General features: G+C 41.2%; 1 protein-coding gene across 9 annotated transcripts in view; it reads right to left on the bottom strand.

Moving 5' to 3' along the window:
* Positions 1–16,814, bottom strand: part of NBEA (neurobeachin) — a 472,923-nt gene that overhangs the window by 290,237 nt on the left and 165,872 nt on the right. For all 9 annotated transcript variants that reach the window (XM_066621990.1, XM_066621993.1, XM_066621995.1 and 6 more), the window contains one exon: positions 12,383–12,510. In XM_066621990.1, coding sequence (XP_066478087.1) covers positions 12,383–12,510 — 128 coding nt within the window. The remainder of the gene's footprint in view (positions 1–12,382; positions 12,511–16,814) is intronic.

Here is a 16,814-nt window from a genome sequence, read left to right as displayed (position 1 = left end):
TTAACAGATACAGCAGTTTTAGTTTTTTACTCTGAAAATCTGAGCCAGGATTATCTGTGCAAGTACAAATTCAGCTGCATATGTTCCAATTGTAACATTATACGAGACTATATATAGTCGTATATAGACTTCCAGAGATTCTTCCCAATCTTCCCAACACAGATTTTTAATGTTCACGACAAGGCTGGAGAGAGACAGGCAATAAGACTGAATATGGGGACAAAGTAAGGTCCAGACAAGGGAAATATATAAAACAGCAAACAGAAGAGAAAATTAGGGTCCTGAAAGAAAATGGCAGAAAGCATCACAAGACAAATGGGTGGAGAAACTAAAGAAATTGGATACTTGGTGAAAGGCTGTAGCGGCAGGAAGTTGAACTAACTGAAATGGCCTTTCTGATGCACAGGTGCCTGTGCACAGCCCCCACTGATGGATTAATCTCATATAACAAATTTCTGTAAAAAAGACCTCACACAAGGTACAGAACAGGTTGTGTATAATTTGTGAGGACAGAAGTAGAGGGGCAAGAACAGCTGAATTTTTGATGTGTACTCTACCACTCAAGGGTATGGTAAAGTGGATAATAATTCCATTTGGTTGGCAGGAAGTGATTAGTACAACTCTTTACAACATATTACTTTCCACTTCTCCATTATGTACTAGGAGAAATGCAGTTAGGAAAGGCACTGTGTGTAAGATTTGATTGTAAAATGGAAGAAAATGTATTGGGCGAGTTCTTTGTCCACTTTCCCATATCTACATTGTGACAGAATCTGTACCAAGTACCCAGCAATATGCATAATGTTTAACTTTGTTGAGCAAAGCAGCAACCAAGGATGAGGATACAGGTGATAAAGGTTCATCACTTTCCATTCAGGTCACAAATTATCACCATGTGTTTCACCTATGCTCATATTTTAGTGGACTACGACAATTACTGTGCTATTTCCTATTCAATATTCAGGAATATTTGGGGCCATCTTGTATATTACATGTTTTCCCTGTGATGGGAAATGCAGCTAAACAGGGACAATTTTGAACAGAACAGAGAAATACATGGGCACAGAAGGGTTTAAGACAGTGGCTCCCCAGGGAGCCACAGAAACCAGCCAGGGGAGTCAGGGAACCCTCACAAAAAATCTGCCACCCTATACAACGTACAGTGAGCCCGCTGTATCTGTGGATTTTGGACCACAGATCTTATTATCCACAGGCTCCTGAACCCGCAGGTAGGAGCCACATGGACCGTCTGGAGGTGAAGTTTCCCCAAACCGCAGGTCAGACCCACATGGACCCTCCAGACATGAAGGAAGCTGTGCTCAGTAATATATTTACTACTTTTTGGTCTTCTGGTATAGAAACTAATTTAGGGGACAAGTTGCATATTTTTAATTAGAAATCAATTAATTTAGTTTAGGGTAACTACCAGGTGGACCCAATGATTTGTGTATCATTGTATCTACTGACATCCCTATTTGTCTCCATACCAGTCTCTCCCTCAAAGGTCAGTTCAGGTACTGAAATTGGCCTTGCTACCGTGAAAAGAATACACTGTTTCTTTACGATCTCCATAACCGCTTTAAGTATGTTCTTCTTTCCCTTAACATCTAATGATCTAGCCACCTTCCTAGCATAATTCCTAGCCACCTTCCCTGCTTCCTGCATTTTACTAAGCTTTTATTATTTTTCACAATACACTTCTCAAATTAGTTTCTTGCATCCTTGTGAGCTTTCACTTTTTTGCCACATTAGTGTTTCTTTTTATTTTTTTGTCATTTGGACAAGGTTTTCATTTTCTGGAGAACTACATTTCCTTTATAACTTTCTTAACTACTCATTAAACTACACCGTCATCCTCTTAGTCTGTGGTATCTTTACTGTTCCCTAGAATATATTTTGGGGAGCTTCTATTATTGTGGCTTTAAATAATTCCAAGCATTCTGAAGAGATTTGACTCTTCTGACTTTTACCTTTCTACAGATGATTCTTTTATTTGTGTCAGTTTACTAATTCCCTTATTTTTTGAGATATTTTTGCTTTTGAACTCTAAGATGACCCTTGGACCTTGGAAATTTCCACCAATATATATAAGAACATAAGAACAGTCCCACTGGCTCAGGCCATAGGCCCATCTAGTCTAGCTTCCTGTATCTCATAGCAGCCCACCAAGTGCCCCAGGGAGCACAAAAGATAACAAGAGACTTGCATCCTGGTGCCCTCCCTTGCATCTGGCATTCTCACATAGCCCATTTCTAAAATCAGGAGGTTGCACATACGCATCATGGCTTGTAATCTGTAATGGATTTTTCCTCCAGAAACTTGTCCAATCCCCTTTTAAAGGCGTCCAGGCCAGATGCCGCCACCACATCCTGTGGCAAGGAGTTCCACAGACCAACCACATGCTGAGTAAAGAAATATTTTCTTTTGTCTGTCCTAACTCTCCCAACACACAATTTAGTGGATGTCCCCTGGTTCTGGTGTTATGTGAGAGTGTAAAGAGCATCTCTCTATCCACTTTTTCCTTCCCATGCATAATTTTGTATGTCTCAATCATGTCCCCCCTCAGGTATCTCTTTTCTAGGCTGAAGAGGCCCAAACGCCATAGCCTTTCCTCATAAGGAAGGTGCCCCAGCCCAATAATCATCTTAATTGCTCTCTTTTGCACCTTTTCCATTTCTACTATGTCTTTTTTGAGATGTGGTGAGCAGAACTGGACGCAATACTCCAGGTTTGGCCTTACCATCGATTTGTACAACGGCATTATAGTATTAGTCATTTTGTTCTCAATACCTTTTCTGATGATCCCAAGCATAGAATTGGCCTTCTTCACTGCTGCTGCACATTGGGTCGACACTTTCATCGACCTGTCCACCACCATCCCAAGATCTCTCTCCTGATCTGTCACAGACAGCTCAGAATCCATTAGCCTGTATGTGAAGTTTTGATTTTTTGCCCCAGTGTGCATGACTTTACACTTACTTACGTCGAAACACATCTGCCATTTTGCTGCCCATTCTGCCAGTTTGGAGAGATCCTTCTGGAGCTCCTCACAATCACTTCTGGTCTTCATCACTCGTAAAAGTTTGAAGTTGTCTGCGAACTTAGCCACTTCACTGCTCAACCCTGTCTCCAGGTCATTTATGAAGAGGTTGAAAAGCACCGGTCCCAGGACAGATACTTGGGGCACACCGCTTTTCACCTCTCTCCATTGTGAAAATTGCCCATTGACACCCACTCTCTGCTTCCTGGCCTACAACTCATTCTCAATCCATGAGAGGACCTGTCCTCTAATTCCCTGACTGTGGAGTTTTTTCAGTAGCCTTTGGTGAGGGACCGTGTCAAACGCCTTCTGAAAGTCCAGATATATAATGTCCACGGGTTCTCCCACATCCACATGCCTGTTGACCTTTTCAAATAATTCTATAAGGTTCGTGAGGCAAGACTTACCCTTACAGAAGTCATGCTGACTCTCCCTCAGCAAGGCCTGTTCATCTATGTGTTTTGAGATCCTATCTTTGATGAGGCATTCCACCATCTTACCCGGTATGGATGTTAGGCTGACCGGCCTATAGTTTCCCGGGTCCCCCCTCTTTCCCTTTTTAAAAATAGGCGTGACATTTGCTATCCTCCAATCCTCTGGCACTGTGGCCGTTTTGAGGGACAAGTTGCATATTTTAGTCAAGAGATCTGCAACTTCATTCTTCAATCCCTTAATAACTCTTGGGTGGATGCCAGCAGGACCCGGTGACTTATTGATCTTTAATTTATCAATGAGGTCTGAAACATCTTCTCTTTTAACCTCTATCTGATTTAACTCCTCGGTCAGGAGGGGCCGTTCCGGCAGCGGTATCTGCCCGAGGTCTTCTGCCGTGAAGACAGATGCAAAGAACTTATTTAATTTCTCTGCCATCTCTAAGATGTTATCAAGCCATCTTTTCTTTGGTCTTCCTATCACAATATGCTAATCTTTTAAGTACAATTTCAACCTTTATTGTAGTTATGCCTGTAGTATTAAATCAACCAAATGCCACTAGGAACAGAATATAACAGAAGTTCCTATACAATGCCATAATAAAATTCACTTTAAAAATCCCCTTAGTAGTCCAGATCAGAGTTTAGAATTTTTTATTAATATAATGTGTGCAAGAGTCTAATTGGATACCATAACCATTTTGTCTGGACTTTACCACGTTTGGGTAGTATTTTCTTTCAACGATTTCACTTTGTATTGAACTGAAACATTACTGAAATCAGTGGTAACATTTTGGGTGTAAAAGAATGCTCTCTCTTTTCTGATGGTCTTTAAATGACCAACCTATCTGTTCAACAGCCTTTATTCTGAACAAGAGTCTTAGCAACGCTTAAAAATGTGATAGCAAAAAAGTGTAACAATTTGGTGTCTACCATAATAGTCTATACTAGTTATGCAAATGAGAGTTAGACCATGAAACAGTAAGTAGATTTAAAATTATTTTCTTTATGAAATTTGCATAAACAGAAGAACAGCTACACTCTATGCTCATCGTTATTAAATTGTCATCCTGCATGTCCTTAAAGGAGCTCAAAGTGATGTACATGATCCCCTATCATTTTATCCTCACAACTATCCTTTAATACGAGTTAAGCAGAAATATAATAGCTCTCTCAGTCCAATTATGGCACTCCACTATATCACATAGACTCTCACACAGGATAACACAGTCAACAGGAGGGTGCGTTTTGGGGCGGGGAAAAGGCAGGCAGTTGGCAGGGAGCAGGAGACGGGGCCAGGATCTGGCACTTATGCTGGATACTAGCCCCTTCCCAGACAACCCGGGCCAACCCCGGGCTGCTCCGATTTGCACCACCTCTGTGGGAATGTGGATCCAAGTAGCCCCATTGAGGCTGCTGTAGTGTTACCCAGTGTAAGGGAAATTTTTTCCCCTTGCCCCGAGCTGACCTACAGTCAGCCCAAACTTGTGTCGGATACAACGCACATATGCTGGGTAGCTCAGGCTTAAGCATCTTATGGCTAAGAGGACAGAGCAATTTCAGGATAAGAGTTCAAATTCAAGGCACTAAAAACTTTACTGCAAAAAATTTGTTTGATTTGTAGGTCTTCTTTTGACTGGAGGGATTTACGGCCCAATTCTATCTGCCAGTGGAAGTGCAAGGATATCTGTGCAAGTGGTGCTCTGCCAGCAAGTGCACAGCCCTACATTAAAGCTGCAAATTCAGACTATAGAGCACAGGTGAACATCTTAGTTCAAACATTTTGCTGTTTATGCACTGTGGACTGGGCTGATGTTATCTCTTCTGTTATTCCACTTAAGTCATGTCCAGGAAATACAATTGTCTTTCAAGAAGCAAACTCTACCCTTCCTGCAGCACAATGATATTAGTCCATGATGCATGCATTGTTGTTAAGTGCGAGTGGAATAATTTTTTTTAATGTACCCAAAAATCTCTTGGGCCACAGCACAGTGGGTCAGCGCAGTGCCTTCTAGAAAATTCACTCTTACCCAAAAACGGCCACAGCAGATTTTACATGGTCCACAGCCTCTGCTATAGGACACCCACATAATAAAGACAGGATTACTTAAAATAATTTGTATAAAGATATTTCCTTCCTGCATTGTTTACTCTGTGTTTTAGAACAATGAAAAAGGAATGTTCTGGAAAATACATTTGTATTCCCATGTGCTGCCTTTCCATGTAATTTTAAAGGCTAATACTTCTTTTACTTTCCCATTAGTTCTACCGTCTATTAAACAGAAATGTGGATATCTGCACTCTAAGTGTGCCCTAATCATGAAACAGACAATACAAAATGAATGACAAATGTATCTTTTATTCAGTAGAGAAATTATTCTTCACAGCATTTTTCCTCCCAAAATGTCTGATCTTATACATTTCCCATAACAGACTGAAACTCTTATTTCTTACTATTTTAGATCTCATTTCATAAGAGTTTTTGTGGTTGAAAAATCCTTTTAATTTAAAATAAATGTATAAAACATGAAAACACACTAAGTTCCAAGTTGTAGAAGATTTTGATTGTTTAAATACTCTGATTATTCAGATATCAGACACTGGCACACAACAATGAAGTTTACAACTATACACTGTAGGAAGACACTTTTCAGTCTCTAACTAGACCAAGGCAGATGCTCAAAGCAGATTGTACTGTGGCCAAAATGACAAAAAAATCCTCCTTTAGCAACTGCTCTTTAGTTCCTCCTATGCAACATATCCCCAACTCTCCTGTCAAACAGTATCTACTGCCAAATGGCATGGAAGCTGTCAAGACCCTGAGCACTGTTTCCATGAGAATGCAAGCATGTAAATGTCTGTTGTGAACATCTCTTTAACCTTTCATCATTCACATTCAATCATTCCCTGAACCAGATTGCTAGCATACTTAATGTAATATGGCACCTCTTCAGGTACATTTAACTGAACAAGATGTTGTCTATAGGAAGCATTCCAGAGAGAACAGAAGCTGAAGAGTCATATTTAGGTACTCCATTGCAGCAAACATCTCTTATGTCAGCTTCAAGTAACACAAAGACAAAACCTATAGAGCCTATGTAACAAATTCCATTAAGCTATGGGGAACAAAGAGTAAGCAAATTTTATTCCTGTGTATGAAGAGAATAGTATGCAAATGATAATAAATTTCACAGCAGACATATATGTCATCTGATTCAATTTGCAAAGTTAATTAATACTGTTAGCAGTAATTGCTATCAGTGCTCTAGAAAGCCTACTTTTGCATCTGCTTTCAAAACTTTAAAACTGAGATATTCAGAAAAGCATTACTTTGTTACAGTCCAACCATGATCATACTCAAGTTCCTGGCCTTAGGGCCCAATCCTATCCAATTTTCCACTGCTGGTGCAATTGTGCCAGTGGGGTGCGTGCTGCATCCTGTGGTGGAGAAGTAGTCACTGGGGCCTCCTCAAGGTATGGGAACATGTGTTCTCTTACCACAGGGCTGCATTGTGGTTACACTGGAGCTGGAATGCTGGACAGGATTGGGCCCTTAGGTATACCTAGGGTCCTAGGAATATTCTGCCCCTACTGTAACTAAATCCACCATCTTTGTTGCTTCTCAACACCTCAAGAGTTAAGAACAAAAAAGTTGCTGTGGTGCATCAGATTGAAGGTTTATCACATACCACGATTTGTTTTCAGCTGGCAACTAATGCAATCTCATAACTCGGTAAGAAAGATATGTTCAATCCTTGCTATTTAGGTCCAGGAACCTTGCTATTTAGGGGCAGGAACCGATAATAACAAGTCGCATATTGCCGCTGAATACTGATGTTCCATTTTTAGCTACCATGACTAATACACATTAATAGACCTAACTTCCATAAATGGGTCTTAATAATTCATTTTTTTAAAGTTCTGTTTCACCTTCAACATGCAAGTCTATTAACATCTGGGGGATAGGTAGTGAGTAATGAAAAAAGTTTTTTTTTAACCTGCAGTGAGAAAAAAGGGACAAACCAAATATGGATATGGAGAGGTAGTAATGGCTGAAAAGTGCATTGCTGAAATTTGTCCTGAGTCCTTCTGAAAAATCACTTGATGACCCAACCCAAACTCCTAGTGGTTTGAGAACAGTGAGTAACAATAGAAAAGAACTGTGAGGATGAGATTAAAATGCAGGGTACTGCAATATCAATTAAGTGAAAAGGTGTGAACACTGAATGTCTAGAGTATAAGTTTTCAAGTTTTGATGTCACTGAATGTCATGAAAATCAAGGCCTTATAGGATCTATGGGTGAGATGAAATGCTAGAGGCAAAAATGTGTTGCATAACCCAACTTTGCTGACGTGATGCAAATATAGTGATGGGCATTTATAAGGGAAGTGCACCAAGGCATGAAGATTTCAAACAAACAAACAAGCATTGTATCATTCCTTAAAGCCACAACATCTGAGAAGTTTTCAAGATACTGATTGAAACAAGAAATCAATTTTATAGACATTTCTAAAATAACATCGCTCTCAAATATTTGCAGGTTGAGCTTATTTATCCATAGATTTTCCATTCACGGATCTGGCTCAACACAGGTCTCTTGGACCCGTGATGACCCAGACCTGGCCCAACCTGAACCCTCAAAGGTGACCAGAGCTGTGCTCCAGTTGCCTCTGGCTGGTTTTCTGAAGCCCACAGAGGCCACGCATGTCCACCTGTGGCCCATGCAGGCTTCAGAATGGCCCGAGAGCGCAAAAACAGTGACTTCCAGCTTCCCTCAGGAAACTGGAAGTGACTTTTTTGCCCTTATAAGGCATTCTGAGGCCCAGGGAAGCCCCTGGACGATTTCCCAAGGCAGACCGGAAGTCATGTATTTTTTTTGTGCCCTGGAACTACTCTGAAGCTTGCAAAGGCTGCAGGTGGTCTCTGCAGGCTTCAGAAAATCCTCCAAAGGCAACCAGAGCACAACTCCAGTCACCTTCAAGGGGTTTAAGATGTAGAAACAGTGGATTTCATTATCTGAGATTTTCAGTATCCGTGGGGGGGTCTGAGAACGGATCCCTCGCAGATACTGAAGTACAACCTGTACATTTATTTCAGTAAAGGCACAATCCTAACCAGGTCTACTCAGAAGTAAGCCCTACTTTGTTCAATGGGGCTTACTCTCAGGAAAGTGTGGTTAGGATTGCAGCCTAAGACACTCAAAATAGCCTCTAGGCTACTGTGCTTCCCATCCTATTGCCATAACATTTTCAGATATTTTACTAATTCTACTTTTACTTAAGTCAGAGGTCCATAAATATTTCAATCTCTGGAGATCTTTACATTCCTAAACAAAGTCTTGGGGAGCCCCAGAGCACTACACTAGTGCATGCCGGAGTGGCACAGTGATGAGCATACAGTAGTCACATGATATGCTCGTGAAGACCCTGAAGGGGTCTCAAGGAGCTCCAGGGTTCTTAGGAGCACACTTTGAGAAACGTCACACTTTGAGAAACGTTGAAGGAATAATATTTGAAAAAATTCAAATATATAGAGAAGTTTCTCAATTGTAGTCAGCTCAGTATACACAATGTATTTGTCATATGTCCAGCATTTTATGACAACGTTGGCGCACATAATTTCCTAATATGTAATTGCAGATTATGAACCAACATGGTTGACGGGGAAAATCTGGAGCACAGTTTTGGAAATGGGGTGATACTTTACTAAACTTTCTTCTTCCTGCCAGCTCTGCCACTCTATTTATAAACAAGACAGCAGAATGAAAATCTTGAAGGTAAGCAAAGGCAGCAGTACAGGTGGTGGATGAACTCAGGTTGCCACATGTGCCCCCTGCCACTTGAAGCAGCCCACCTCACCTCATCACTGGGAACTGTCCATGGTCCTGCTTGTTGGCTGTCTTCACCCTCAACTCTGTCTAGTGGCACCTAATCTACTTTTCTGTTAGAATTGTTATTCTGTAGCAGTTCAGTGGACTAGGTATCAGCAATGTTGTTTCTGTATAAAAAGTGGCATTCCATCAATCTTTCACATGCTGAAAAAACAGAAACCTTTCTACTTAAAATTGGGAAGGTCTGATCATTTATAAGGCTTGTAGAATGCTTGCATGTATCATATCACTAGCAGGAGAAACACAGAAGTTACAAGTAGTACAAGAAGACACTGGGGTCATGGTGGATAGCTCAACGAAAACATTGGCCCAGTGTGCAACAGTGGTAAAAAAGGTAAATTCCATGCTAAGTAGTCACTAAAAGGGATATAGGGAATAAAACTATGATTATAAGGCTGCCAGCAGATCCTATCCCCCCTCCCATGCCTGAAAGCACATGAGCTACTTGAATCTGCATCAACTATTGAGATGGTGCAGATCCTAGCAGACCCATATGGTTTGCAGGGGAACTAAATGGGATAAGGGAGTCAATATTCCCTTACCCCAGTGTTATTCAAACTGTGAGGCACAGCTCTTTAGGGCGGCTCCAGGAACTCAAAGGGTAGGCACAGGATGTCTTCTCGCAGTGATACAGTCACACACCTGGGCAGAATACGAGCCCGTCTTCTGCCCGTCCTCTGCGCTTCTTTTTAAAGCAGAAGAAATGGGAGTTGCTCAGCTTTGAGAGTGGCTGCCACCGCCCCGCCCTCTTCCGAGCATGCTCGGCTTGCAGTCCTTAACCCTCGCTGATCCTTGTCTGGTCGGTTCCTAGTTCCCAGCCTGGGATCGATTCTCATCAAAGTGAAATCTCTCTTTTCAACCCCCTCCCTCTTCCACTCCCCACTTTTGATCTCCAAACCTTCCCACTTTCCTCCCCCTCCCCAAATAAAATGCTTCCTATTTTACCAGTCACCAGGGGTCTTGTTGTTTCCATGCAGTTGGCAAAGGGGGGGGGGGAAGAGAGAGAGAGAGAAGCACACACTTCACTTGGCCAGGAGCAGAAAAAGGGTACTGTTTTTAAAGTGATTTATTAATCTTGTTGTTTGAAGAGGAAAGGCTATATTTTTAAAGTGATGAAACTCGCTATTTAAAGGGAATACTTATCAGCCATTGATGAAGTGATTGCCAGTCCAATCCTATCCACACTTTCCTGGGAGTAAAGTCCATTGACTCTAATGGGACTTACTTCTGAGTAGACATGCATAGGCTTGAGCTGTGTATCTCCTAGTATAGGAGACAAATCAGCTTCCTAACCAAACCCATACCAGCTCTGATATATTTTCATGGTCTATTTTTGTTTTCCCCACTAGCTGCTGGAAGAAATTTAATTTCATTAAATTAATAAAGGGTTCAATCCTATCCAAGGAGAAAGGGAGAAATGACTAGTTGAACTGGGGTCTACAGGGGTGTGTGCGTGTAATGTTGGTCAGTCTGGTTGTTCACAAAGTTCATTTGATAAAACAATTCTATTGGTATGCTTACAAAGTTTAAAAAATGAGTCCTCCTGGACCAGACCAAATCTACCTACTCCAGCATCCTGTCTCCAACAGTGATCAGCAGCTGATCATTTATAAAACATGTATATTGCTGTGTATTAATAATATATTTTTAAGATCTGCATTTAATTAATGATATGATTAATATAATTAATATTGATATAGCTAATATATATTTAATAATATTATATTATATTTAATATAGTTAACATTTCTGGCCACTTCCTGTTTAATGATGTCACTTGCAGCCCTCAGGAACATGATGGGGAGTCATGGCCAACAGCCATGGGGGTCAAGGGAGCCACTGGCCGGAAAAGTTTGAGTACCACTGCCTTACCCCAAGGGGTCTTCCAGTTGGTGCTCTGGCCCCACAGAACACAGTGGTGGATGTTTCAGCACAGCCGTACTGTACAGCATCAAGGCAACATAGGATTGGGCCCTTACAGCTCAATTCTAACTTGCGCTGGAACAGGCAGGCCAATGGGCCTGCACTGTATCCAGTGCAAGTTTGGGGCTGACTGCAGGCCAACCCAGGACAAGGAGGAAAAAAAATTCCCTTACACTGGGTAACATCACAGCAACTCCAATGGGGATACTCAGATCCATGACACCTAAATGGATGGTACAAATCTGAGCAGCCCGGGGCTGGCCTGGGCTGCCCGGGAACGGGGCTAGGATCCAGCATAAGAGCCAGATCCTAGCTCCACCTCCTGCTTCCTGCCCAGTTCCCCCCGCACTCTCCCCGCCCCAAAACGCCTCCTCCCCACCCTCTAGATACCCGTGCCGGCCAAGCTCAGCCAACGCGAACTCACCCTGCCCGGGGCCTGCGTCAGTGCAAGGAAGCCAGCGTACGTCCGTGAAACAGCCTATCTCCCCCAAGAGTGGCATAGAAGTGCTTTACAGCACTTTCGTAACACTCATTGGCCAGCTCAAGGGACTTGTGCTGGCTGAGCAGGTGCTTTGGATTGTGCCTTTTGCTGCTTAACTTCAAAAGTTCAAATCTACTAAAGATGAATATGCACGGTAAGTGAAAAAGCATCTATTCCAAATTTGGATCTACTGCCATTATACTGCTAGACCAGCAATTCTCAAACTGTGAGTCCCGGACCCACCAGTGGGTTGTGACCCAATTTTTGGTGGTTTGTGAAATTGACAGGGTAGACTAGGCTATGTGCATCAAAGGTTAAACAAGCTGCTCCTTGTGGGGGGCACTGCTGCCCAATCACCATTGTAGCCACACCTTTTGACATTTAGAAATCAGGCAGCAGCCTCCAGGGCCTCTAAAAATGTTTGGGAACCACTGTTCTAGACAAACATAATGGGTATTCTTACATGCAGGAGCTTCTCTCTACTGTTATATCTATGTTTTTATCAGTACTAACTACTTTATTTAAACTTGGTTGAAATTAAAAACCAGTTCCTGTATCACACGGCAAATGTTCGTATTTTAAATTACTATCAAACACAATATTTATGAAGTATTACCTTCTATGAGAAGTTCTTGTCCATGACTGCCCAACAGTGTGCGAGACAAGAAAGGGGCAAAATCCACAAAGATTTCTCGAAGAAGTGGAGCTACTTTTTCCAAAGCTCTCTCAAGCTTTGCAGTAATGCTGTTGAGAACAAGGGACACTGGGTCAAAAGAAGCAAACAGTATAAGTTATCTTGCAGTAACTTAACACACTTCCTACTAAATTCTGTAAGCAGATAGTTGAAAAGGTTGATATAGTTATTAAAAGCTAAATCTAATCTAATACAGCATCACTGGTATCAGACAGGTAGACTCATGTACCACCATACTGTATGTATACAAAGACTTTACAATAATAAATCTGCTTATAGACTCAAGCTATGTATATATGCTGTTTGTACTTCATACTTAAGAACATACAATACACACATTTAAAAGCTGCTGGTGCAGGGGCACCTGTGCCAGTGGTTCTTAAATAAAATTCTCAGTTCCACTCTAGTTATTTTTTTCTTCAGAAATCTTGCTGAGCTCCATCAGACTTGAGGCCCAAACCTATCCTTGAGATATGCTACTGTATCCTCACATCTGCCAGCACAACAAAAGCCCCACCAGAAGAAGCCCACCCACAGATGGACACACCATGGAAGCGAGCACAATGTCAGAAAGTCACTGCTTCATACTGCTTCATCATTGCAACTACATGGGCAGAGAGATCAAAACAGGGAGGACATTGAGGTGTGACATGGAAAGGAAAAGAAGAAGTCCATGCACATCATACCCTAACCCACTCTTCAGAAGACACACCCTGATGACAGAGAAACACTCCATCAATGATAGACCTGGTGTGGGTAGGAGGAACCCTATAAGAAATAACAGGAAAGGGAAAAACAGAAGAAAATTGCACCTCTTACCATCACCCTGCCCCCGCTTTCCTACAGCATATGATATAAGAAATTTGGCAACCAATTACACAACATTCCACGCTGGTACAAAAGCTGCTGTCAGGGAGACTATTATCTCAGATTTTCAGGCAAGCAGATGGGGCTATACTTTTCTGGTGCCTCAAATGGGAACTTTGGTGATAGGAATAGTGTATGTAGTGGTGTGTATGAAGCACATTGCATCATACACAGGTAAACAAAGGGGGGAATCCTTTCAGGATTATCACATGTGTCTTTGCTGTCAACTATGTTGCCTAACCATTCTTTTCTTCTACAACAGCTAGGAGCAGGGCGTGTCTGCTCCCTTTTGGCAAATGCCAAGGGCTCCAACCATTGCTACTGCTGGGCAAACACTTGCTGGAATCCCCTTTGTGTTTCAGGATTGCATCATTGCAACAGTGGGCTGAACAGAGGTCCAATGCAACAGCCCCAAGATAGGTAAGAATAATGCCTCAGTGAAGTTGCTGATCTATTTGTTCCCCTTGAGACCCTGGCCTATGCTGCAAAGTGAAGAAGATAGACTCAACCCACACTACTGCCACACTAATGCAGTGTCTTATCAGAGGGAATATAAGAACCTGAGCACAGTACCTAAATAGCTGAATACTGTTTTAATTGTATGCCAATGATTTACCATTATACTAATTAGTGTGTTAATTGCAGAGGAGGCAGCTAAACAGGAACACTCCTTAAAATAACTGACAGCCCAATCTTATTCTTCCCTTACCTGAGCCTCCGCAACATGTCGTGGTCTATTCAGATCAGCACTAGCAAATCTGCTGGCATAAGTCCACATGGACCCACACCATGAGATTGGGACTGGGAAGGGGGTTAGGATTCAGTAGTCACTGCCTCTGATCCTACCTCTTTCCCAGACCTCTTCCATCTTCTCCCCAGTTCCACTGATTCACTCCCCAACCCCGTCCTGCATCCCTGACATCTCACTGCCACTGCCCTCCCCTGTCCTGGCCCCCACCATCCTACCTGCCTGGGCAAGTGGCCAGCAACCCTCCTGTGTGCTCCAGGCTTCCTGTCAGCACTCCAGCAGAGCATGGCTTGCGTGCTGCCAGAGTACTTTTTACAACTGCTGTAAGGCAGTCACTGCCATTGGAATGCATGTTCTGCTGGCAGCAGACCCACACACAATTGGGCCATAATAGGTTCTATTTTATACCATAGAGTTTGACTGAACATTTATGCTCATATATTTATCAAAGGAAACCTTCAAATAATTCTCTAAGAATGCTCAGATATTATAATAACGCATGATAAAATATATATGGGGTATCCAACTAAGTTAAAAGAAATAAAAGCTTCTTTTCTTTGTACACTTTCCATTGCTTTCCAGTAGAGACAGATTGAAAACACACATATAAAATTGACTGTTACAGGCATTTGATTTTCCTTTTGAAACATTTGTTTTTCTAGTAGTGCTCTCACAAAGCCCATTTGGTCATTTGCAACTAGAAGTGCCACAAAACAGTACTGAAGAGAGTTCATAAAGAATTATGCTGACTCCTGACAAAAAGTATTGTGAAGGAGTCGGTATGTTGTTAATCAAGAAGTGACATCAGATTTAATACATAGACAAAGTTTAAAGTAAGAAATAAACACAGTCCAACAGTCACAAAAAAAGGATCAATGTACTACTTCCTAAGCAATAGTTACCAAAAAAGGCAGGCAGAAAAAGAAATTCCAAGTGGAATGGACAAAAGCCAGTAACACAGCTTTGATCCCCTAAAAAAAGAAGACTTTTTCTAGATAGGGAACCAAGCAAGGAGACAATGTGGCATGCAATATGTCTATATTTTACTAGGTTGAGGAAGATAGGCTTTATCAAATCTGACGGGCTATCAAGAGGTACAAAAGCAGCATTTAATAAACATACTTTTATAAACAGTACAGCTTCTCAAGGGAAGCTAGTAATCTGCACCATATCACCTATTTTTGCACATTTTTTGAACCTAAATAAATAGGTGCAGGAGCGATGAATCTCTCTTCATGACATAGCTACTAAAATTGCCGCTAACAGATGCATTTCAGTTAGAATTTATTGAAACGAAAAAGACAATAACTTGGTGCCTACAATACAATCATACAATTACAGAGCTCCAAAGAGAGAGGCATGTACTCCAACTCCCTGAACACCAAGGCAGGATTCACCATATTGATGCCACTCTTGAGAAATGTTTGCCCTGCCTTCTATTACAATTATCTAATGAAGACCGTTCTATAGTTTTGTTTTTTTCTAGACAACATATGATACTTTGCTCAGTTGTCAGGAAGATAATTATAGTACTTCCTATGACCTAAGTACTTGCCTTATATCCTACCCTCCATAACAGTTTATCTTTATAATAACCTTTTACATAGTTGAAGATAATTATAACCACCTCCAACTTTCTTCAGTCTAAAAAATATTTAAATTATAAGCAATGTTTCAATGAATTTCTGAATCAAATTTTAATTTATGCTTACAAACATATAAGTTGCGTAGTTAAATAACTCAATGGAAATTACTACCAAAATGATCTCAGCAGTGGAATTTTGATCAGACTGCACTTTGATACATAGTTAGCAGGTGAGCACAAGCTTAAGCTATTTTCCCTTGCTCTATCAGTTTAGTAATTGGATGGTTGGTTTTATAATTTCCATCATTGCTCCAAATCAATACAGTGAAGACAATTACAATTTAACTAGGTTGCATAGTAATATTTAAATTGTTCTTGCTCAGGTAGTTTACAAAACCAGTATTTTTTTGAGTTACATGAAGTATTTTATACAATTCTTTTTTCCCCTATATAATATATGCATCACTTACTTATCTTTACCTGTATATACCATTTTTTACATAAACTTGTCCAAGGATAAATATGGTTTTATGAGTACAGGAGTATACCAGATGGGTCAGTTTCAATTTTGTGCAACCTATTTAATTAACTAATTATTAGAATTCCTATCATTCAAATGTATTTAAAATTTCCAAAGCAAATGTCCAGTTAGAATATCAAACTATAGGTGGAACCTCATTATCCGCGAGGGTTCCATTTCCAGACCCATACTCAATGAAAATAAGACTCATTTAATACAGAACTCTTGATAAGAACTCTGAGAACTCTGCAGCAAATATATACAAAGAGACCCACTATAAATTGGATCATAGTCTATCTACAGAACACACTATGATAGTGGGTCTCGGGCATTTTAGACCAGGACCCACTTTTCATGATGACAATCTGTCTGGGACCCACCGAAAGTGATGTCATTAACCTGGAAGTGATGTCATGCCCGAAAGTGACATCATCAAGCAGGAAGTGACAGCACTGTGATGCCAATGCCAGAAGTGATATCATTAAGCAGGAAGTGACATCACTTCCGGGTTCTCACTTAGGAACTCATAAACTTCAAATGGCAAGAGAAAACATTCCAGCACAGAAGCTTTTCCCAATTCTCTGTACTATGCTACCATTGCTACCAAGCATTCCACCTGTAAAATTCAATATAC

Source organism: Tiliqua scincoides, chromosome 3 (genome assembly GCF_035046505.1).
Source record: "Tiliqua scincoides isolate rTilSci1 chromosome 3, rTilSci1.hap2, whole genome shotgun sequence".
Taxonomy (NCBI): domain Eukaryota; kingdom Metazoa; phylum Chordata; class Lepidosauria; order Squamata; family Scincidae; genus Tiliqua; species Tiliqua scincoides.
The sequence above is the reverse complement of the archived record's forward strand: the minus strand, read 5'-3'. Positions and strand labels throughout refer to the sequence as shown.